General features: G+C 35.3%; 1 protein-coding gene across 2 annotated transcripts in view; it reads right to left on the reverse strand.

Annotated features, from left to right (window-relative positions):
- Gmap (Golgi microtubule-associated protein) overlaps positions 1–24,654 on the reverse strand; it is a 41,261-nt gene extending 16,607 nt beyond the window's left edge. Inside the window, exons 1-2 of one of the 2 annotated variants that reach the window (XM_014246951.3) lie at positions 24,315–24,654; positions 23,860–23,943 (exon numbers count right to left, since the gene is read on the reverse strand). In XM_014246951.3, the coding sequence (XP_014102426.2) occupies positions 23,860–23,943; positions 24,315–24,518 (288 nt within the window). In that variant the 5' untranslated portion in view covers positions 24,519–24,654. Of the gene's footprint in view, positions 1–6,524; positions 7,184–23,859; positions 23,944–24,314 lie in introns of those variants that run through there. The other variant, XM_014246952.3, reaches the window with a different exon arrangement.
- Positions 24,655–24,908: the final 254 nt, after the last annotated feature.

The following is a 24,908-nucleotide window of genomic DNA, read 5'->3' on the forward strand; positions in this document are numbered from 1 at the left end:
GGCGCAGCGTTGGCAGATAAGGCGAAAGGTAAAGTATGGGCGGCATTTATAAAGGTTGTGTGCAGTTAAACAACAATAATAACAACAGAGTCAAGCAATCTTTAAAATCAAATAAGTTTCGCGATAAGTAAGAACAGCGAAGCAATCGATAAATGCGAATACAGTTATTGTGAAGCAAACAGCAAGCAAGTTTAAAAGCATATTTTTAGGCAAAATTAAGTTTTTGAATATTGAAGCAGTTTTTTATTTCGGATTGCATAGGTATGTACCATACGCAGACACTTAATTGTCTTTTTTATTTGTTATCTTCTCAACAAAAAAATGCGTAATTGTAGTCAATGGATTAATATTGATCATTCATTATATTGGTTGCCTACATTTAGGGGTGGAAAAGAGTATTACTTCAAATTTTTGAAAAAAAAATATTTTTTGCCAGAAAATGTCAGTCTAATTCTACTGTGCTATTAATAAGTTACAAAAATAATAATATAAAGTTATTAATATCATTTTAAGGAATATTTTTATTATTATCTTGATTATTTTCGAGACTGTCTAAAATTAAATACTGGCGTAATAAAAATAATTAAAAGGCGTAATAATTGATAATGTGTAAATCACGTAACTCTGCATAAATTTTTTATACCTTAGCTCTCAATTTTACTATCATTAACTAATAATGACATAAAAGTGATGATTCGGTCTCACATGCCCAGAAAAGAGTCAAGGAGAACGAAAAAGAGAGAAAACTTTTGATTCAGACTACAAAAATTACTATTTAATAAACGTTTGAAATTGAAAACCAACAAAATTTTAAAATCTTTTGAGGAGCGTAAAATTTTTTGCTTGCTTATTTTGCTTACGCTACTTGAGAAGAGAGTAACTGGGCTATAAAAGTTGCGTTAAGACTCCAAGTCCTATTAGAAATTGTTCTTTACACCTCTCCTCCTCCTAAAATATGTCATAAAACTTTATTCAAAAATATAAAATTAAAAAAATATCTTTATTAATGTAAGCATTTTTCGTGGCTCATGGCATTGTCATAAAATTGTATAACATGCGCTTTATAACTATTATTATCTTAGCCTTATAGATAAATTAATAACTAAATAAATAGTTAACTGTAAATCACTCTACTTTTTCATACACAGAAACTTCAAATTGTAATTGTCAATACGTTTTTTATTAAATAATCTTCAAAGAATGCCACTTGATTGTTTTGCTCCCCAAACGCAGTGAATGGTGTCTCTTTGATAACAATTTTAATCCAATTTCTAGGAATCTTCGCTATCAGAGCGTGGTAGAGTGACATTTGATTGAAGCGTGAGTCTATTGGTAGGTGTCATAATTACGTTCGGAAAATAGAGAAGCGAATACCAGACATAAATATTACTTCAGAATTGTTATAACTGCTCGAAGAATTGGGCTGAGAAAATGTAAAATTATTATATATTATGAGCTGGAATTCGCACCTGCGGCGATTGAACGGTGGGAACACATGTATACCCTACATATAATATATATACATAAATACTTATCTAAGTACATATAGGTATATGTATATATACATATATATATGCCAGTTATGTTGTTTAAATGGTGCAAGTGTTTTTTTTTCTCAGTTCACAGGCACGTTTGGGTGTACAATTAGCCAGACCCGTTGCTATAATGTTACATTCCACACCCCAAACTCAGCACATTTGAGGAGATTAAACATATATTTACAATAAGCATACACATATACACGTGCAACGCATTGGTTGTGGTTGGTGTGAATCAGTCTAAATGTTATCTTCAAAATGGCCGACATCGAGAGCTCCAAACGGTAATCACTTGACTCATACCGCTAATACACACACACACATACATATGTACATAGCTATCCGAGCATGTATTAATAACAGCACGACAAAACAGCCTATGAGTAAATATTTAATTAAGAAAAATGTGGTTGCATACCTGGGAATATACACAAGCAATCATACGCTCTATGTGGATACATATCCATACAGGTGTGTGTGTGTACTTAAATGTAAAGAGTCGCCATTTCGACGAAAATATCCAATCTATAAAAGTATAGCTTATCTTATCGCCAAAGCAAAAGCAACAGACAACAGGCGACGCAATCTTATCTATGTACTCTCCCAAAAAAATAGGGTCGGGAAAGCAAACAATCAAACAATATAAAAATGGTATTAAATAAAAGTGTTTGCATTTAGAGTGTAATGGCGGACAGCTAAATGAAAGCGTGGATTTTCGAACACTCTGGTACAGTACGCACATAAGCACTTTAGGCGATAAATTAGGACGGAAAACATTTCAAAGGGTACTTACAAAGCTATTTGTTTGATACCGAAATCGAACATAGTTAAAACTGGGTTTGAAAGATGATAAAACTTACGAAAGTAGGCGCAAGATCTCAAAAGGCAAACCTCTCATAAAGTTTTAGCTAAAATTTTGCACGACAACCTAAAACAAAAATTGCTAAATGGTTTTGGTAGGCGCTGGTCATGAATTCTAAATCAAATCTGGGACGGTTTTTTTTTTTTGGTCATCGATTTTTTCCATATTATAATTCACTGAAAATAACGACATATAATAGGTGAGAGGGCAACACAATTTCATTTTCATTTCAGCCAAACTGGGACGAATGGTCAGCTAAGTCGAATAGTTGTCTCCCTCTGCAGATGATTTCAAAACTCCGACAATATTTCTATATGTAGTCACAATATCCAAAACGAAAACCAAAAAGATTGCAAGAAACTCGACCTAAGATCTAGCAACGATGCAAGCAAGTTGCTAGCCTTTGATTGGCATAAACTCTATAAAAATGGCAAAAACTTTTATTCGAAACGTAAAACAATTTGTATAAGTACTGTGTAAACGGATATGTACTTCTATAATAAATATAAAACATAATTCGTTTTTCGTGTTTTAACTTACTTAAAATTATTTGCAATTTTATTTTTCTAGATAGGTGACAGCTTTACTCTAAAAATTTACAAATTAAAGCCTATTCCTCCGCCTATACTTATTTCTATAAGATTTTCATAGACCTATAGTTCAATTCTTCAGCAAACTTTTAATAACCGGTTTTACCTAACAACCTGAATACTATCGAAAGCGTTCTCAAATTTGGCTTTCAAATACATATATCAGTAAAAAAAAAGTTCGAAATTTCTTAAAAGTGAAAAAACAAAATAAACGTTTATCAAAAGACAGATATAGAAACAGATAAGAGCTCATTAACGATAAGCGAAGAAATTAAATTTTATAAGCAATTTAAAGTATTTTCGAAAGAAGAAAGCTATAAATTCAAAAAATAATAAAAAATAAAATATAAACAACAGTAGTTAAGAGCGCTTCATGTGAATTTCGAAATTGGTGTTTTATCTGTTAGTGGATAGATTTATTGTATGCCATATTATTATATACAAATTCAAAAAAAACTCACAGATAACCATTTTCCTCAATAAGTAGTGATATTTACATAGGCTGCGCCTCATTTTATGTCGGTATGTAAAAGCTCCAGTAATAAATTTGAAAAGAACGACAGCTTTATATAATTCAGATATTATGTTATTATTTCTTCATAAATATATGTATTGAGGTCATTAATGGGTCGAGAAAACAAGCACAGTAAGTTAAATCATGGCAATTTTAGTGTTATGCTTTTGATTGCAGATCATTAGTGATTTTTTATACGAATTATGACTTGGCGTTAAGCAGCTTTTCAGCGAAATAATTTTCAACGAATGCTTCGTTTTATTTCAAAAAAAAATTTGGACACTTTTTGTTCAAGAAACAGTATTTCGAATGGATTATTTCGTTGAGTTAACACAACTAAACGACTATTTTCTATGCCAAGCATCAATGTATCAACGCAATACTTAAAAAGAAAGCAGTTCATGGTTTGTCTTGTGTTGAATTGTGGTTTCCGTAGCACGTCGAACCAATAAATCGGTTGGTAATTGTTAAAGTTACTCAATATTTACATACCGTCATAGAAGATGACACACCCTGTATATATTCATATGAACATATGTATGTATTCTTTGCGCGTCATATGGAGCTAAAACTATTATAATAATCGCCGAACACATGCATACGCGAATTATTAAAGCTTATTATAAAAAAAATTATTAAATTATTTTTCTATAAATGCCTCCATGTGCATGTTATTAAACTTAAACTATTACTCAATTGATTTATTTCAGTGGAAGTGCAGCGCGCAGCCGGTTTTTTCATCCCAACGCGAAATAAATAAGTTTCGTTGTAATAAAAATTACATAAACTTTTAGCGCCGCCCAATCTTTTGTCTGCCAATATCATTTCAGGAGCGAAAAAGTGCTTTTGTTGCCAGGTGTACGACGTACCTCCACCTCCCCCTTCCGCCCACGCGCCCCAAAGTGCTACGTTGAGCATGCGGATCTCGCCAATTTTCTGTCTAATTAGTTTGTTCACACATTTTTCCAAACTCTGACTTATACACACAGATACAGGGTGTGCTTGTGTGTATAGCTAAATCTTCTAATTAGGCGTAAAGACATGCAAGTCAGCGCAATTTGTACACCTGCTCAACCGGCATTTACATAATCACATACAAACATACCCACGTACAAAGCAAGAAAATCGGCGCGAAAAATCTTTAGTTGCTAACTAGCAACAGACTTAGTTGGCTGCCGCTAACTAGAAAATATCATACATCAATTTATTTAATAAATTATAAAAATTTTATTATATTAATATAAATTAATAAGATGTATGACCACTGGCTTGTCTGTTAAATAGATTTATTTTATAGAACAAAAGCTTTGTTCAGAAACGAGTTTGATCAAGCGGTTCTTCGCGCTGTTCGAAAGGAACCAGGCGAGTTTGCAAATCTTGCCAAGAGTCGTCGAATGCACTCACATCAATATGGTACGTGTGTGCGAGTGTGAGTGTGCGTATTGAAGAACAAAATTTGCTGTAAAAGTTAAAATACAAGCTGTTGTGTGGTTAAAAAAAAGTGGAATGAATATGTCGACTTTTATGCGCATGCGAGCAAACTCGGCTAACCTCTTCAAGGTCAATATGAAATCAAATATCAAGCTAACAATTAAAAGCAATATATAATATGAATATGTAAAAGTAATGTAAAATACTAAGGACTGGAGTTTAGAAATTAAAATAATTTTAGCAAAAAAAAAATTTTTTTGAAAAATCAAAATTATAAAATTATGAAAACATATAATACGATTTAGAGCTTTACCTTTCTAGGAAAACAATACTTTATTTTCAACACCGCCTTAACTTAATCTAGTTTTTGGCGAAATGTCCTAAAATAAAAAGGTGTTCAAACAGCTGCTTATTTGAGTCAAATAAATTTTTTTCTTCACAATTTATTAATTGAATAAATTAAGGAAATGTCTGAAATATCTTTAAGATTATCACCCTGACTAAACTCCTAAACTTTATTTGATCAAACAACCTAATTAACTAAATTTCATTAATTGCATCTACATATCCGCCTTCACACAAACAATATTTGAGATAGATTTTAGACGAGCTAGGAATGTAAAAAGCATATACCATATCCTCATACTAGCGTCAACTTGTTTTGTAAGTCGCAAAGGTTCTGTGTTTGAATGAATATATAATATTTCTTTCAATGAGATAAAAGTCACTGATCCCTATTTGAGCCACAGTCAGGACGTTACGACCAAGAAGTAGAGCGAACTGAGGCAAGAGCGTAAAAATGAGAGCTTGTTACTCATTATTATTATTTTTATACATAAACTTGAAATATACAAATTTAGTGTTGGTGTTGGTAAATTGCAAGGCTAGGTATTGTGATAGCTAGGAAAACAAAAATATTTATGATCAAATTAGTTTTACTATTATAAAATAATATTTGCCTCGAAAAATTCATTTTAATGGCACAGTATAGTCGGGGATGCTTCTCACCACCCGCCACCGGCCAGCTAAACTTACTTTCTCTAATAAATATTTATGAGTAAATTCGACGAACGCCGTTTAAAACAGATAAACTGGTTGGATGAGTACTTTTTGCAAGTAATCAGAATTAATTTGTAAAAATTAATACACACATAGAATCATATATGTATCACGAATCACTCACAGCAGCACCTACACACATATAAATGCATGCATGACAGTTAATGCGCCGTCACATTTTGTAGCTGATTTACAAAAACACAAATCTCAAATGAAATTAAAAGTATCAGATCAGAGAGCAAAAGCGCAGCTTCAAACTTTGTAAAGTGCTTTTGCACTTCGCTTTTGTGTGTGTTTTGCTTTTTCTATTTTTCGATGCGTGGCCTCGGTCAATTCTGAATTTCACTGGGCTGCTGCTGTCAACTGTCAAGTGTGTGCTCGAATGACTTTACGTAACGGTAAAAGTTCATTTTTCTAGCGGTTTATGTAAGTGCTAATGCAGATAAGTGCATATGGGTGTATGTGTGTGTGTTTATGTAAGATAAATAAGATATAGCAATTGAGTGAGTGAAGTAAAGAAAAATAAGCACCTCTAAATGCGGCTGCTACCGGTTGAACCCAGCTGACGTTCCGGCGGCTTGGGGCAAGCGCTCAGTCAGCACGTTTTGCGATCCGATGTGCACAAGTTCTTTGCTTTCGTTTTCTCATTTTCACTTTGTAATTTTGCTTAATTTTTATATTTTCAGCAAAAAGAAAACTGTCCATTCAGCAGTTGCCGAAAGTTGCGCGGCGTTTCAGTTTCGGCTCACAAATGTCGACGATCGCAATGCACTTAACACACTCGTCGCCGTAAGCAACTCTGTGTATGTGTGTGTTTGGATACGCCTCCTTTGGTATGTTAAAAAAAAACAACTGTAAAGTTCTCTTTTTTGCCTTGTAATTATAAACTTTATTTCGCGCGTTCTATTTTTCGTTTAGCGTAATATTATTTATTTGTAAACTCTACTTTTGTTGCTGAAAAAACAAAGCGCGCGTTGTACTTTGCAATGCGATCAGCGATCGCTACGGACGACCGTGCGAAGCCGACAAGCTCAAGCAGTTCGCCTCAATGCACTTTGCAGTCAACTAAAACTCGGCTCTAATGTTGCTCAACACTCGATTTGGAAAAAAGTTAAACTTATTTTATAAGCACACCACAAGATCGAGTCGACAAGTGAGCCGTGCGATCGGCACCGCAACTGATCTACGAATGGCAGGGGAGTTACGCCGTGTCACATTGTGAACCCAGCACGCCAGCCACCAACCGACACCGTCACAGCTATAGTCGATATCTGGCATTGCGGCAGCGCCAGCGCCAGCGACAACTATACACCACCACCACCACGAAAACGTCATAATACTTATGAACGTCGTCGACTGCTATCGCATTGGTACACGAATACAAGTGCAATTGGTTTTGTTCTGTTGTTATCGTTTTTTGTGTTGCTGTTGTTGTTACTATTGCTGTCATTAGAACTGTTGCTATGAATGCAGAAACGTTTAGAACTAACGTCAGCGACGCAGCAGCAGTGAGCAGAACGCGAGTCAATTTACCACGTTCTACAAAACCAGGTACATTTCAAATGCAATATATCGATTCCATATCAACGATATAATCCCCACAAGAACTGTTGAATATATACTTTTGCGAGCCTTGAATCATGGAGTCAGACCTGCGTAGCGCTAGAATATTTTTACATACTTCGACTGCCCAAAGTAAGTTTTTAGCTTTCTGGCTGAGTTGGAAAACCCTGCAGTAATATTCAGAACCACTAAATTGCAGGTGACATATTACGCAGCAAAGGCTTAATTTAGAGAGTGGTAGAAGAAGGCGACCATGACGAAACTGTGAAAGCAAGAGGTACATATTGGAGACCCATCTCAGACCACCAGCACTTCAAGCTGATTTGTGTGCTACTTCCCCATGAGATATCGAAACTCATATCTTTGTTACTTAGAATCTCCATCAAGGGAAACAAATGGCCGAGTAATTAGAACCTCAGACAGCCTGGGTCCATTGCAGTGAAGCTAGCCAATGTTGGACGCGACAGTTCGCTAAATGAGCTGCATGATTTTAAGCAAGAAGTGGCAACGCTGTCAGAGCATTCCAGCCACATTTTCTTGACGTCCGACTTTTGTTCATACAAAGTCAAAACCAACAACAAGCGTTACTAAAACGCATCCACAAATTCCCGCTTTATTTACACTTGAATGCAGCAAGAATTACTACAACAAAAATATATACATATGTATACATTTATAAAAAAAAAAGGTTGGCTATTTAGTTTGCTTTTATAACGTTTTTAAATAATTTTGTACTAGAAAAGCAAGACTACAAAGCGTAGCGCTGACTCTCGGCTCACACACACACACACCGAAAATGTGTTTATTCTCTCGCATTTTGTTTGCACACTCCGCGCATTTGTTTACACACACTATTCGGCTGCCGTCGCTTGGCCGCTGTTAGCCAACGTGCTGCGATTGTCCGATTGTTGCTCGTTTGTCAACTGATCGCACAGCGCTGGATATGCCTGGTCGCTTCAGCCGGCCTCAGGTGCGCGTAACGTCGATGGCGGCGCAACGCAGCGCAACAACCAATACAATGAGCACCTTTTTAGCACATTCACACACCGTTTGATTGCAACAGTGATGGATCTCCATGCGGGCCGCACAACACCTCGACGTCTTATTGGCATAGGATTGCGCAAGTGCGTATGTGTACGTGTGTGTGTATGTGCTCTTGTTTGTTTATGTCTAGATGTGTTATATTTCCTTAGCGGCATAAACAGACAGATCAACATGCGTTCAAAACATTTTTTAAATTTTTTTATTTTTAAATTTTAAACGCTTGCTCGTTATCACCGAAGCTATGATTGTCGCTCTGAAGCCAACGCAATAAATCAAAATCACCGAAAACACTTGAGAACGCACCATCAAGCAGTTATTTCTGTTATTTTTTGCGTATTTGGGTGCGTGAATGTGTTGGGTTTTCAGAAGCCGATAACAGAATAGCACGCTCAGCTGCGATCGCCTCGCATAGCTGAGGCCAAAGCGATAAATGCTAATTTAGTCCGTTAGCGCTTGGCAGCCTTAGCCAACCCGTTCAAATATTATACTTGTATTTTCTGCATTTTTTTCGTTTTTATAAAAAGTATTCTTTGGAATTCATGGAACTGGCACCACGTGCTTTTGTATATATAACGTTTTTTAGCATAAACTTCCGTTGTTTTAATGAAATTTCAAAATTTTTTATTTATTTTTGATAATCATAATGACAAACTCTGCTGAAAGGAAGGAAAAAGGCGTCATAATGGGATCGATATATACTTATGAATTTCAAAAAATCGATTTTTTGTCTTGCATATACATATATCTAATGTATTGTACATATATTTCGAAATATTCTACAAAAATTTGAAGTTGAACCGGGAAATATATATTTGTAAGAACTTTTAAACTTAGTATAATGAACTCACAAAACTTTAAACACGTTTTTCTTGAAACGCTGTTTCCGGAGTCAGTGAGGAAAAATTCCGACATGGCTGGACCGATCGACTTCAAATTTTCACACGACCTTTTTAAATATATATGTCAGGTAATAATCGAAGGAATAATATTTTCGAAATTATTGATTTTTTAGCAAATTTAAAGTGTAAATTTTTTTGAGAAGCCGCCATTTGTCAAAAATCAATATTTTTTCAAAAATTTTCTTTTTTATAATCTACAAGTTTTACCCTCAGGCTAAGCAAAAATTACATTTTTTTCGCTCCACCTAAATGTAGATATATGGTATTATCTTTTCTAAATCCAATTTGAACTCTGATTCAAACCAAGCTAAGTCTAATTGAAGACTAACAATAGCTTCTAAAAAAAAAATAGATCGCGCATAATGTGAATCGATAGAACGAGGATCCAACCGATCAGAATAATACCTTATCAACCTTAAAGAATTAAAAAATATATCGCTTATTTAAATTGTTAGATGGTTTTACACAAATTTTCTAAGTTGGTAGACCCGACAATCAGAGAGCGAAGCGAACATAGAACATTAGCTGAAAACCCTATATCAGATTAACCAGATCAGATCAATCAATAAGAGGCGAAAAGAAATAGATAAAAGAAATATACAAGAAATATCGAGAGCTACTGATATTTTGCGCGAAATTCAAATAAATCAAACATATCAAAAATCGAAAGTAATAAATGGGGAAGTGTTCATCCTCCACCCAGCTACATTCACAAATAACGCCAGGCTACCGCTGTCATTATGCTCATTCACTGACGTCACTAGTCCTTCTCCCACATTCTCATTGAGTATTTGTGTAAAAAAAAGGAAAGTGTTCAAACTCGCATTTATATCCATTCAAAGGATATTGATTCCATGAACAACTAAATAATATTAAGAGCATTTATTAAAGAGACCAGTTAACGAATTTTGAATATCTGCTGGACCACGATTTAAGACACAATTATCGATAAATTGATGTTAATCAAACATTTACATACACATAACTGTTGTTTAATGCATTCTACGTTTTATACATAAGACCGTGCTTACTAGAAAGTGACTTAATATATTTTTAACTGTGAAGATTTGGATCTTAAGCAGCCATGAGAAAATAATCTGCACCAAATACATAAATAACTGCAGACACAACGTGCAATTGTTCAAATAAACGAAGACTTGATTAAGTCACCAAATATTTACATTAAACGGAGCAGGAAGCCAACATGGAAGCCGATCGATGCGCTGCCAACGCCGAAGCGCTGAGAAAAATGAACGACGATCAGCTATACATAGAATTGTAGATGAGTGTTTGCACAGTTATAACACCGTATTTATGTCGAATAACAGTTGACACGGCGACTTACACACCTACATACATAACTCACATACATATGTATGAAGATGGGTACACCCAATGGCATTTGTAACAAGCGCGAGATACATATGTATGCTAACGAACTGCAACGACGATAAATATTTAATTTCCTCAGCTGGTTAGTTTGGACATTTATCTCTTTTCTCTGGTATTTGCGCACGTTCGATCAACGTACATACACGATTTGTACTCAAAAACATGTGTAGAGATCAACTGCATAAGCAACTGGTTAGGAACTAGTTACTAAATAGACTCAATCTAGTTAAAAGTGAGGTATTCAATTACAACTGAATTAGCAACCTGTTATGAACTAGTTACCAAGTGCATAAAGTCAATATTAGTTACCAATTAGACTTAGTTAATGGAAAATTAAGTAGAATTAAAAATAGGTGAACACATTTGTCCAGCAGAGATCATTTTTAGAATTATCCAGTTTTCAACTAGTTCAGCTCAAGACAGAACCTAACTTATTATTAGAGAAAGTTTTCTCGAAGGATCATTTGGTGCATATGTAAAGTTGTTCGCAATTTAAACTAGTGTAATCATTGAATCGAGGGTTTTTACGTAAAAAAAAATAGGGCTGCGAGCCATTTTCATGCTTCCAAAAGGCTCTAGTAAGCAGCAGATAACTCATATAGGACATATACTTAGATAGGTTTTTGTTATGGGGTATCAAAGACTCGATGTCGTATGACAGTTAGAACACTGTAAACTTTGCCAATAAGCCATTAGTACACTGAATAAATACCAAATAAAGAAACACCAATTAAAGACCAAAGTTAAACGTAATTTAGTGGCCTCGATGGCCACTATGCTTATACTCATATGTATATTCCAATATAGATATGTATGTATGAGTGTATGAAATGTACTCTGTACTCTAACGCCGAACTGGAGTATAAGTATATACCGTTCTGACATAAGCACATATGTAGGTATATAAAGGTAAATATGTAATTGTGTATGCATCGTTTGGTGTTACTCAAGTAGACAAAATGAGGAAGTAAACAGAAGCCGATACAAGGGCCCCCAAACTGACATACACACACCGACGAAAGCACCACACACACATACATATTTTCGTAAAGTGTAAAGTTTGAACGTCACGATGCTGCAGCAAAATCATTTAACACTTTGTCGCTAAAAAGTTGAGAGACTGAATGAGAAAGAAAGAATTCACAAAAACAAAAAATTAAGAAATGTTTACGAAAACAACAAAACAAAGAAAAAGTATTTTGAAATGTTGAAACGATACGAAAATTTGCATGAAATCAAGCGTCAAGCCCGTCACCGAAGTGGAGCATTCAGTCGCCAACTGCAAGCTGCCTCGCTGCCTCACGAGGTATTGATGCCGAATTTAGAAATTATTCCAAAGGTTAATAAAACAATGCGAGCACATGGTGGTCCAAGAAGACGATGTGTGAAAATGCTCTTAGTAGCTAAGCAAATATTTAAATACGGATATGTGGATGGATCTACATACATATGTATTGCATGAAGAGGTGTATGTATGCATAATGGTTGGCAATCTAACACACGTCTTGGCGTACTCTGTAACAATTTTAAGCAGTCGATTTCCAAAGAAATTGTTTAGATCGGAACACTATAGCATATAGCTGCAATATACACTGACCGACACAGAACTACCAATACTAGAATTTATTAAAAAAATTAGTGTGCAAACTAACACATACGCATCATGCAACTCATGTAATATGCGTAAGGATGGAATGAATGATCACACGAACACGAAGAGTTTCAAATAAATTTGTCAATTCAGCCCAAAACTCATAGAAACTTTAACACAAATTTGGGGTAGCACTGTTGGGTATTTACGGGTGATGTAACTGATAATGTACTTTCAGAGTATTTTTTGGCGGGAAAATTGCGATTCGGATTCGGAGAAGAGTCGCCCAAAACTGGTGAAATGAGTACAACTATTTTCGAATCATTAGTAATTCAACATAAATTCTTGAAACATTGACAACTGTAGATTTCAGGGCGCTGGCAATTTTAAATTGCTTCAGGAATTTTCCGGTAATAAAGGAGCCGTGAAATGAGAAATGTCGCTCCTTTTCGGTTATAAATTCTTGAATAAATTTATTTATTTTATAACATCTAGGGGTGTTCGCGTACATAGATTGTTTTTTACTGTTGTTCTTTTCATTGAACCCAACTTGAATTGAAATTTTTAAAAATAATTTGACTTGGGCGGCAACTAGCAGGAAAATAGGTTGCAAGGGTATTACGAGAATCTTAACTAATTTCGCCTTTTAGTAAGTAAGGTTGAAAGAACTAATATACTTGTACATAATTTAAATTATTTGCTCACGCACATTTCCCCAAGGTGAAATAATTTTTTCACAAATATAGAAATGTCTTAAAGATAATAATTTTTAATGGGCTCGGTAAGCTTAAACTTAATAAAAAAGATCTATCGAAGGAATCAGCAAATAGCCTTAAAGTCAATTGAAACAAAATTTTTTTTCAAAAACTATAGGTTCTGAGGAAACTTGTTTTCTCTTTTGTTGGTAGTCTTTTTGCATATACACACACACACTTACGGATGTACATACAATATGTATTATAAATGCTTTGGAAAAAATCAACTAAATTAGACAAAGCAAAATGAAAGCTACTACTAATTTTGTATTACAAAAAAAAAAAATATACGTACGTGTTTGACGCTTAGTCAGCGAATGAGAAATGAATGAAGAACGAATGCATTTCATACTGAAAATTTTTTGCAACGGAAAAAACTAAAAAAAAGATATATTTATTTATGATAAATTTCGTTGTTGGCTGTAATTCTAGAACTAGGGGAAGGTGCAAATTCCCAGCAAAAACAACGCTGTCAAAATGAAACGCTGTATGCAATGCTAATTTGCTTCTGCTTACCTAAAATTATTAAACGACTTTGAAATCTCTTCCTGCTGCGCCCTTGTAGTGTGCAAGTCTGAGTGTGAGTGTGTGAGTGCAGAAATATAACATTTGTCATGTCATCAATTGCAAAAACGATTTTTGTAGTTTTTGTTGGAGTTAGCAAGCAATAGCGAAATGACTGTCATTGTTAGAAAAAAAAAAACAATAAAATGTTGACTTGAATGTGGTAGTTGACGTTTGCTGATGTGAGTGATTATATGAGGAGTTATTCAGGTGACTTTGCGATATCCGACAGACAACAGGCATGTTTGAAATATTGCGAAATGTTCAGCTTTTTAGTTGTAGAAAACTTATTTAACTTTATTTGGAGAAAGAGAGCTGAATAAGTGTCAGAGTCTATCAAAATGAATGCTTTTTGCCTCACGAGTGCGGATAGAGACTGGAGATTTGGACTGAATAGCACATAGCGGTTCCTTTGATTAATCATGAATAACTTATAGAATAAGTCACATCCGACAGCGATTTCACAATACTTAAAAGTGGCAGTATTGCGATTGAAATTAGAAAGTTCATATGTATATTCCGCAATTGCGATCTTAAGTAACTTTTAACGAGAAAGTGGGTCGTTTATATGTATAAACTCTCTAGATTTCACACCTAGACCGTACATCCGGCCAAATAGAGCAAACATCATGTGGGTTCGCCGCTTTTGCCAAAAAAATTTAAGACTTGCACCGTTAGAATTGATATATGTATATATATTTATATATATATTCACGTGAATAACAACAAAACTAATAAAAACAACAAATGAAAGCCACACTTCTTCCGCGGGAACAGCGCAAGTCAATAGACTTAAATAAATATATAATATATGTTGATGAATCCAGAAAACAAGACACCTTTTGTTTAAAAATGTATGCACTTGAGTTGTGACAGTTTCTGCGACTGGAGCATGCACACACACACACAGACGTCGTACAAACCACAAATATTACGATCATTTAAAGTGCGTTGTCAAGCATTTAATTTTTTTCGTTTGTTGTTGTTGTGGTTCTTACCTTATTAACACACAAATTTTCAGCCAATCTACAGTTAATTACAAACAATTTTGTTATCCACACACGCACACACAGGCGCAGCTAAGATACCAGACGTGAACCTGTTCGCTTTCGATTTAAGTGCGGCCATTGCTCGGCAAAGCTTGCATACGTGTTGGTGCCGTTGGGATTGTCAATAAAGACAGCGCGGTTAACGCTTTTTGCATTCTGTGTTCGTCCCTCGTTTTTATTGTTGCACACAGGTTCAAATACATTTTATATAAAAACCAGAGCATTTTTTTCGCTTTTCGTTAATTTCTTCGGTGTTTGCACTTCGGCGGCGCAATGCGGTGAAATTATTTACACAGCCTTTTCTTTAGGAAAAATATAATTTTAATATTTTTTTTAGAGTTTAAAATTTTGACTTTAACGCCTGCTGCTGGCACTCAAACGGACCAGTTCTGATAGGTGCTTGGCCTAGCTTCGATGTGCGGCGTGCGATTTGACTAAAGCATGCTTAAGGGGTCAACTACCTTCGCGATTTGAAAAAATCGATTTTGTCGATTAAATATATCTAGAAACATACACTACAAAGACTTTGATCCCAAGCATGTTGGTTTACGAGATATCAAGAACCAAACCCCGCACGCACTCCTCTATGCACGACGTTTAGACTTTAAGGCTGTCTGCGATTTCCCCAAAGCAGAGTATTTTAAAGTATTGACACGATTCTGTCAAAATTATAAATTTATACATATAGGTATTTATGTGTATTCGGAATGTGTATATTGTTACTAATTCAAAAAACAATTCGCTATGTTTAAACACGAGCTTCTTTTCAAGGTTTTGAAAGTGAAATCTCTTGGCAGGGTTTGAAAAAAGAAAACTGTTTTTTTCAAAAAATTACCCATGAAATACGATTTTAGATATTAATTTCGATTTTTAAGCAACTCTGAAGTGTAAATTTTATTACAAAAAACGAATTTTTTTGGGAAGCCTACAAATCAAAATTTCGACTAGTCCCTCGATTATTACCAATATTCAACTATTGTAAAATTAATTCCTTTAGTTTTTGGATTTGAAATAACTTTAAGATCTTCCTCACCACCAGACACTTTTCTTTGGAGGTGCTCCTGGAGATCGGCTGATCATTTTACAAAATGAATGACCGATTATTAAAGTTAATTAAATCAAATGCGGCTTCCAACACAAAAAATATACGGAAAAACGCTTTTTTTCTGACTTGCGAGTGGATATAACGCCTTTCAGTATGAACTGACCCTTTTTGTAAATTACCCAGTATATACATATACCCTCTTAACAAGATTCCAAAGACAATAATTGAGTCTTTACAACTCGGAGACACTCAAGATGGGGACAACTGTCAAATTATTGTGAATATTTTCATTTACCACTCAGCGCCCCGACTCTTTTGAGGGTAAAGGTTTCAGCAAGACACGGTTTGAGAACAACCAATAAATAACAACCGAGACTTAGCAAAGTGTAAAGTCAAAAGAATGCGCGATTTCATTCTCGATTTGCGTAATTGCTGTTGAAGGTCACGTGTAAATTGTGTCAGCATGCGCTGCGCAGTGGCACAAAAAATGGCGCTGAGAACGAAAATGGCCAGCAAATTGGCGTGAAGTGCCGCTAAAGCAAAGCTGCACCAGCTACACGAGTTGAGCGATTGCCCCAGCTGATATAAGCGTGCGCTGTGAAGCACCCGCATTGGAGGCGGAAATGCAGCGCTGACGACAATTGCACACGCACACACACACACAAACACACTTGCCAAAAGCGTTCGAATGACACTCTGTGTGCGCATGCGACTCCGCACAGGCTGGCAATACGATTTGTAGCAAATTTAAGTTTTTTTAAGTTTTACTGTTAATTTTTTTTTTTTCAATTTGCACTTGCACTTTTGCCTTTTTCTACATTTTAATTCTTGCTGTTTTGTTTTGCAAAATTGTTTATTGTTTCGTTTTAATTCGGATTTCCACAATTGTGAAAATGTGATTTGCCATTTTGCCATTGCAATGCAATTGTGACGGTAATTTGACAATTATACTTGTAATAACAACAACAACAATAGCAAACAGGTAACTTCAGTAAACAGCTGCTGCTGTCATTTTATTATAAATTTTTACTTCACTCATTGCACATGCATGCTTTGGTTGTTGTTGTACTTGCGACTGTTGTTGTTGCTGGTTATTTATTTATTTTCTTTTTTTTTTTGTTGTTGTCGTCTAGAAACTTGTAAAATATAATTATGGGTGTACGACAAAAATGCAATGCATTGCATGCAACTATTGCGAAAACAATAAAAACTAACGTAACAACAACAACAACAACAGCACCAGTATGCAGTCAAATCTCCCAAAATGATTGTCCACTAATTTTCATGTTAGCATTTAATCGGCTGCTGCCGCGCTATTGTTAAGCAGAGTTGGCATGAGAGATGGAGGGGGGCGGAAGGAGAGGGCGTAGTGCAATTGACAAACTTTTATATGAAATTGTGTTTGCATTTGATGGGAAGAAATGATTTTGAGTATTTCGTAAAAGCAGCACAAGGTTGCTCAGAGCAGCTGCGTGTTTCATTGCGTGATATGTTAGAAAAATTCACGCAGCATTCAGCAATAAATTTAAATGAACTCAAATTAGTTACATACTACTTGAGTACTTAATGGATGACTGACATGACGCATGACTTTTTGCCGAAATTACTTTGAGGGAGTTTTCCAAGAAATGGAACAAAACGATACAACAATGGACACGCCCACCTTTCGTACAACGGTACTCTTCAAAAAAATCTTCGGTTGCACCAAAACTATAAATAGCAAATCACAAATAAAAAAGTCTCCATACAAAAACTTGATTTTTATCGATCAATTTGTGTGACAGCGATATGCTATAGGAGTCCGATAACGGCGGTTTCGACCAATGCGCAATTTTCAGTTCGATTTGTAGAGTCTCCGACGTTTTCTTCCAGATGTTTCAAAATACATGACAAACTTGAATGTAATATAATTAAAAGGAAGTTCACACGGCTTATTTAATATATCTAAATATGGGCGTGGCGACTTAAAATCGGGCCACAACCAAGCATCGCTCTTACATATCAGCATTTGAGCGGACTTCTTCAGTTTAATTTCCTACAAGTATTCGCGCCATAAAGTCGAATAATATATGCGCCTCCAGCCATTAGCCAGCTTGTGACACGCATGAAGCCACCGCCAACTCTGGAAAGTAGGTTAATTAGTCGAAATTTGTTCGTGCCAGTGTATTTTTTTTTTGTCAAATTTGATTGCGTTTAATTGCAGGTGTCGCGATATTTCGATAATCGCTAACACCAATAACTATCTTTTTACTTAATGGTGCGTTCACACTGAGCGTAAGCGCTTCACGCGTGCGCTTGACCATTCACCGCGAGCAATTTAAACCGCGCGATCGTTCAATGTGCACATAATATGTATGTATGTATGTATTATATATATTTTTTTTTTGTATCTATGTACATATGTGTTTGTGTGTGTGTGTTTCATAAAAGCTTAATCTGATTGCATTCTCAATTAAACACAAATGATGAGTGGCAGCGCAGCTTTGGTGCGAAAATGAATGAAGCATTAGTCCACCGATCATATTCCGACGCCGCGGCAATGGCAATCGTCGGAGCTGCCTAAATTATAATTGCGCTGGCAATTTGAAGAGGCGGCAAGCTGCACGCTCCACGCTTCGATGTGCAGCTAAGAACGCTGGTGAACAACATTTCATTTTTATGCGCATTTTGTAGGCATTAGAGATGGTTTTTTGTGTTTGTCGCTTTTTTGGTTTTGCCTTTGTGACTTTGTCACTAATTTCAAATGCTAACTGAAGATCGAAATTTGTTCGACAGCGACAGCATGGCGTGCTTCCGGCATTTGTGTATCGATCACGTTTAATCTGCCTCCATTGTCGTTGTTGTTGTTGTTGTTGTGCCCAATGGTGTTCCACTGTGTTGTTGTTGCAGCGAGCGCTCTTGGCCGCAATTGTCACTTTTTGTCGCCGCATAGCTAGCTAACCCCTAATTAGTTCACGGTTACATGCAAGCGCACAAAGCCACTTTGCTACGTGGTCATCAGAACCGCAACAGCCCCTCGCCAGCCCTTCTCCAGCAATATGTAGTTGGTTCATTGATTCTAATGCCAATGCATTTATTTGTACGTGCTACGTATTTATAGCGTTAATGTTGTTGTTGTTGTCAGTTTGCGGATGCTTACTGTGTCGTTGCTTCCACAGCGTTGCATGCTCAACTGATCATCGCCGGGCTATTATCAGCGACAAGATCACATATCCAACATGGGAGCACACACATACACACATATTTCTTCATATACATATATATGTATATATGTTAGCATAAGCACGCAGATATGTATGTATATATATATATATATATGCCAACTTATCGACTCTCACTCGGCAAATAATTCCGAGTATAGCCGATACATAATCAAATAGATTTTTATTAAAATCTCTGCTCGCAAACACAAACTTTTCGAAGTTAAGAAAATTCTGTTGCTCCAATTGAAGGGAGAAATGAGAATTAAAGTCAACTTGCACTTTCTAACTGTTTAAAGAATTTATAATAATTTCTTAAGAGTTGTTTGAGGGGAAAGGGGTAGTCAGAATTTTCAAAAAATCAATTTGGTTTTGGTTTGCGTAATACCTTGAAATTATTCTCTGAAAGTTTCAAGTTGATCCGATAATTACTTTTTGAGTTATTCGACAAATAACAAAGAGCGCTCGGGCACTTCAAAGCACTCGGGGGCAGGTAGCTAGCGGCAGCCGCAAGAAACTTTAAATGCGTTTTTCTCAAAACTATGTTTTTCGAACTGGTGACAGCTGTTGCTCGAAAACCGCTTAGTAGATTTTAATAAAACTTATACAGCTTTTAAATTACATAATAAACTCGGGTCTGATCGAAGAAAGAAATTTCGCTCTTTAAGACCAATTAACGGTTGATTTTTTTCCAAAAATCTAGAAAAAAAATTTCCTGGAGCCGCCATTTTATTGGTTTTTGAAAAAAAAAGCTTCGATCAGGCCTTTTTGGAACTGGGTCAACACAGACCGCTATAACAATGGAAATTAAATTTTTTTTTGAAATTTTCGTGACTTCAAAACATTGTTTAATAATGCCAAATTACTACTTTTGTAAAATAACATGATTTAATGTAAAAAACTTACTGAAAATTCTAATTTTTTCGTGCCTCTGACTACCCCAAGCATTTTTATCTTACGAAATCATTGGTGAAACACCTGCCGTAGCATTGACATTTTATTCTATTGAAAGACTTTTTGGACGCTGACTATTTTTTGTCTCCCATCTTAACTTAAACGATAAAGAACTGTCCAACCCATTTTCAAAGGTGACACCGAAATGAAAAAGTAAGCGAATAAAAAGGAGATTAAATTTTAAATAAATAATTTTAAAGACAAATATGTTGCAAATTTCGCAGCTTCCGCACATTTACTGCACTGAGTCGAAAAGAATTAATTGAACTACGAAAGAATGAGAAAATATCAAAAACTACATATACATGTGGCTGACCATTCAGTATCTACAGTTAGACTTATCTGTCAACTCGGCAGTTTTGGATAAGACTGGACCACGCGTGGCCCTAGAACAAGTAACTAAAAATCGGTTTTGGTAAAGGAGAATTATTTAACAGATTTGAATTAACTGTAATAAAGTTAAGTTTCAATATATCTTTGCACTATCGAAATGTTTTAAAAGCAGCCTAAAAGTATACATCTCTCCATTTTAAGTAGCGGCTGTAAAAACAATATTTTCTATATTTAAATAAATTATTTGGAAATTTCAATATTTTATTTATTTATAATTAATTGTCATTATTTTTTTAATTTACAATTTTTTTTTGTGAAAAAAAAGTATTAATTGTTGGCAGTTTTTTATATAATATTTAAAGTGAATATATGTATGTAAATATATACTTGTATATATTTTGCTAAAGTTACAAAGATCCAAACAATGTTTTTCAATTAAATTAATGCTTTTGAAGAAAAAACATATAGTATTTTTCTTCCGGAAACTTACCCCTCAGTCACTGTGCAATATTTCGAAAAGCAACAACGCGATTACAACATGAATTTAGTAAACAAATTGAATGTGGCTTGGAATGTTACACAAGATATACGCGATTACAAAAGCAAAATGCAGTACAATTCACGACATTTAAAATGCAAATCGCGTACTTTTTAGGCCGACGAAAATGCCCCTTTTTATACACTCGTATACTTTTTGAAAACAACGAAAAGCAACGATTAAAGTGAAGTCAGTTAAGTCGGCGGCGACGAATGCAACCGTGAAGAAAATTTGCACTTTATGCGGGTGCACGGTTGGCTCGCTTCGCCTTGCTGCTACGTGGCGAATCGCTGAATATTGCTTTCTAATTGTATGCCGATTGCAGCGGCATCGTAGCGACAACAACTGCTGAATTAATTACTGTAATGAAGTGAAATCCAGCAGGTGGTTCACCTTTTATACCCACACAGCTCGTCCTCAGAGCCCCGACAATCTAGTATATAGTGTACCCAAATATATAGAGTAACTCGTATATACATATTGACAGACAACCCCCGCTGCACGTTCCACACACACGACACACACGCGCATGTAAGTGGCAATCAAAGGGGTGGCTGGCAGACATATGGATATCGAAACATTGAAACTGTACAATTCAATGGGATCACAAATACATTATCGCCACGATAATGATCTGCCGTGGAGTGGAGGGGCAGCTGCGCAGTTGGTGGAGCGCGTGGATGTTTTGCATACATAATTAGGCAAGATAAGCAACCCGAAGATAATAGCGCAGTTTTAGGCGCACGCACACGTGGTAGTAGGGGATGAAAGGAACGAGCACATTTTTAGCCACGTTTATCAGCTAGGCTGTGAAGCGATACACAAAAATAGACAGATGCGATCGATACTCGTGTATGTTGTGGTGGCGAATAAGCCCAAAGGGGTCGTCGATGGGCGAATAAATTTTAATGGTGACAATCAAACTGTGGTAAAATTAAACAAATTTTATTTTCTTGCGTGAGTATTGTAGTTATTATGAGAACGGAAGGTGGAGGTGTCACAAAATGGCGTTTTTCACTTTTTAAATAAAAAAGTGGAAATTTTTTAAATGCTTTGTTTGAATAAAGATATTGTAGATTTAAGCAGTGTGGCTTTTCGACCGGAGCATTGTATTAATTGTAAATGATCCTGCTGCTTTTCACATCCCGTTATTGTTGTAGCGTATATATAAACACCTTTTTGGCCGAAAATTAGACCGATAGACCCAGTTAGGAGCTGTTTTGACGGGGTCGGACCATAAGAAAAGGCATATCAAATAAGTGTTGAGATTCATGCGGAGACTCTTTGCATGCAGAGCATATAGTGAATATATTAGGGTCTAATTTAGATAAGAAGAACTGTAATATTCTACAATATCTAGATTAGAGAGTTCGCTATGATCCGCTAACATGCTTGTCTCAGTTGAGTTTGAGGAGACATCCAGAGACATTCTATTATAGTCCGGAGTGCGATATACTGGCATATTTGGAGCGACTATGTCTGTGCCTTACAACTTTCCACATACTTGTTGCGATCGCAATGATCTTTCAGATAAATTTAATAAATTCTCGAAGCAGTAAATCGTTTATTTCAATGCTTATTACTGTTAAAATTAGTACTCTTCGGTAAAGAGAGAGATCTATTCAATAACACAAACAAATAATCTGCGTTGAGACTAAGGTTGTTTAGGGAAAGTTAAAAGATGTCTGATGACTCCATTTCGCAGTTTTCTCAGTACGAATTTATTGTCATAAAATTACAAGGCTTGTGGAAGTAGTACAGTTGTGAAACCAAAAAACCGTTAAAATATAATTTTGGGATTGATTATAGAAAAATATGCCTTTATCTCAGCACAATGAGATATTGATAAAAATTTATTACATTTATGTGCATACATATATATAAACGTATATAATACAAATGTACATATATTATTAAAAATTTACTCATATCGACCAATTTCATATACATCTCTTATGCATAGAGCTGTTATTTATTTAACGGATCGACTTATGTAGATAAAGAGTATTTAGTCTGTAAGTATATTTGCATACGCTTACGATATATAGAATGGTGTATGTATGTACAATGTTACTTAGAATTCATAACTATGGTATACACATATATTTATGACTATGTGAGCGCGTTGAATGCTTATCAACAGCAAAAGCATATACGGCAAAGATAAAATTATGTATTATTTTATAAGCGAATTAATCTAAGCATAAACATAACACATTGCACATTCAAATGTCATACAAATAGAGCTCATTTATTTACTGATTTGAGCATATGAAATGAAAAGGTGGATTTTGTAATGCCAGGTAGGTACTACCTGACGCCACAGACTTGGTTAAGGATGTGCTCAAAAGTATCGCTTTGTGGTGTTTAACTTTATATTTTATTGATTTAAGGGGCGATGAACAAAGTTGGACTGATGCAGAACACCAGTTATATCGCGTTACTGTAAACTATTGCCGCTACAACGCCGACGCTCTTTGGTTTATCGCATTTGTGTCGTTATAAGCGTCACAGTGTGGTTGTTTGCATTCGTTCTTTAAGTCATATCATTATTCAAATATTAACTTAGGGATAGAGCAGAGAAGCACATTCACTCACAGGCTATATACATATATAACTTTGTATTCACGTTTATATATGCATATATGAAGCAACCATAGATTTGCGATAACTGTTGCCGCACCCCCAGTAATATTGGCGAAAATAAAATGGTATAAAACACTTCACATTGAATTTAAAAATGAAAAAGAAATACTAGAGTGGGGTATTCAGACATACATATGTACATAGACGTCTATACATACATGCATCGAACATTAACAAAAAAAATGTATATAAAAGAAAAAAGGGATCTTAAAGGATTCATTAGAGCCGACGGCGATGGCCGACGGTAAACATCTTTCTCAAATACATTTCTTTTATATTAATTTCCACTTACCGATTTCGAAGAACTTGCAGATCCACCTCCACTATCGGCGATTTTCATTTGCAATTCATTAATTTGCTTGCGCAGTAAAGTAATCTGTAATGAAAGCATATTTAGTTTAGGCTATATATGGTACATGTGTATGTGAACAATAAATTTACGAAATTAAGTAAAATTTGGATTAGAGAACAAATTTCTCTATTTTATAATTACATATATGATGCACACTCTCCAATTGCGGCACCAAAAGTTCAATGATATTGGTTCAGTAGAACTGATGTATTACTGTAGAATCTACATGACTGAATCGACTAAAAATAATGGTTTACGATCTCAAACTATTGTCATGTAAACAAAGTTGTTTGATACCCTTAACAAAATATTTTTCAAAATAATGGTATAATTTGCCAAATCACTTTTAACAACTAATAATTGCTACACCTTTTTGCCTGCTCGTGCCTACTTACTTCGATATCCTTTTCATTGCATAATTTGTTCAATTGCTCGTTTTCATTTTGCGTATCTGCAAGCAACTCAACTGCAGTCCGTGTTTCACTTTCTGGACCACGGTATTCTTCGTCCCCTGGACCTGCTGTCTCAGCAAGTACCTCCTGAGCCAGTGTCGTTAGTTGACCTTTCAATGTACTAAGACTGCTGTTGAGCCAAGACATATTTTCAACTGCACCAGAGATTGTATAACTATCGAACTATTTTACTTCCTTTGTTTACACAATAAAATTTTGTGTATTTTAAATTGTTAACTTATTTATTTGCGTTTTTACGTTGACAACTTGGCAAAAATCGCTTTTTCTTGTATTTTGTTTTTGTTGTTGCATTTTAGCTGTCAACAATCAGCTGATAGTAAACGTTCAAACTCTCTGTTCGATTTGTTTTAATATTGCCTACACTGTGAAAAATTATTAGTGTAAATGCACTAGGATTCGTTGCGGCCCTTTTGAAGCACCTAAGGTAAAATAGTGTCTCCATTCTACCCTTCATTCGAAAGTAAAACAAATAATTGTTATACTTCACATACTGCTATTCCAATTAACAAACATCAA

The sequence above is a fragment of the Bactrocera oleae genome, chromosome 5 (genome assembly GCF_042242935.1).
Source record: "Bactrocera oleae isolate idBacOlea1 chromosome 5, idBacOlea1, whole genome shotgun sequence".
Lineage (NCBI taxonomy): Eukaryota > Metazoa > Arthropoda > Insecta > Diptera > Tephritidae > Bactrocera > Bactrocera oleae.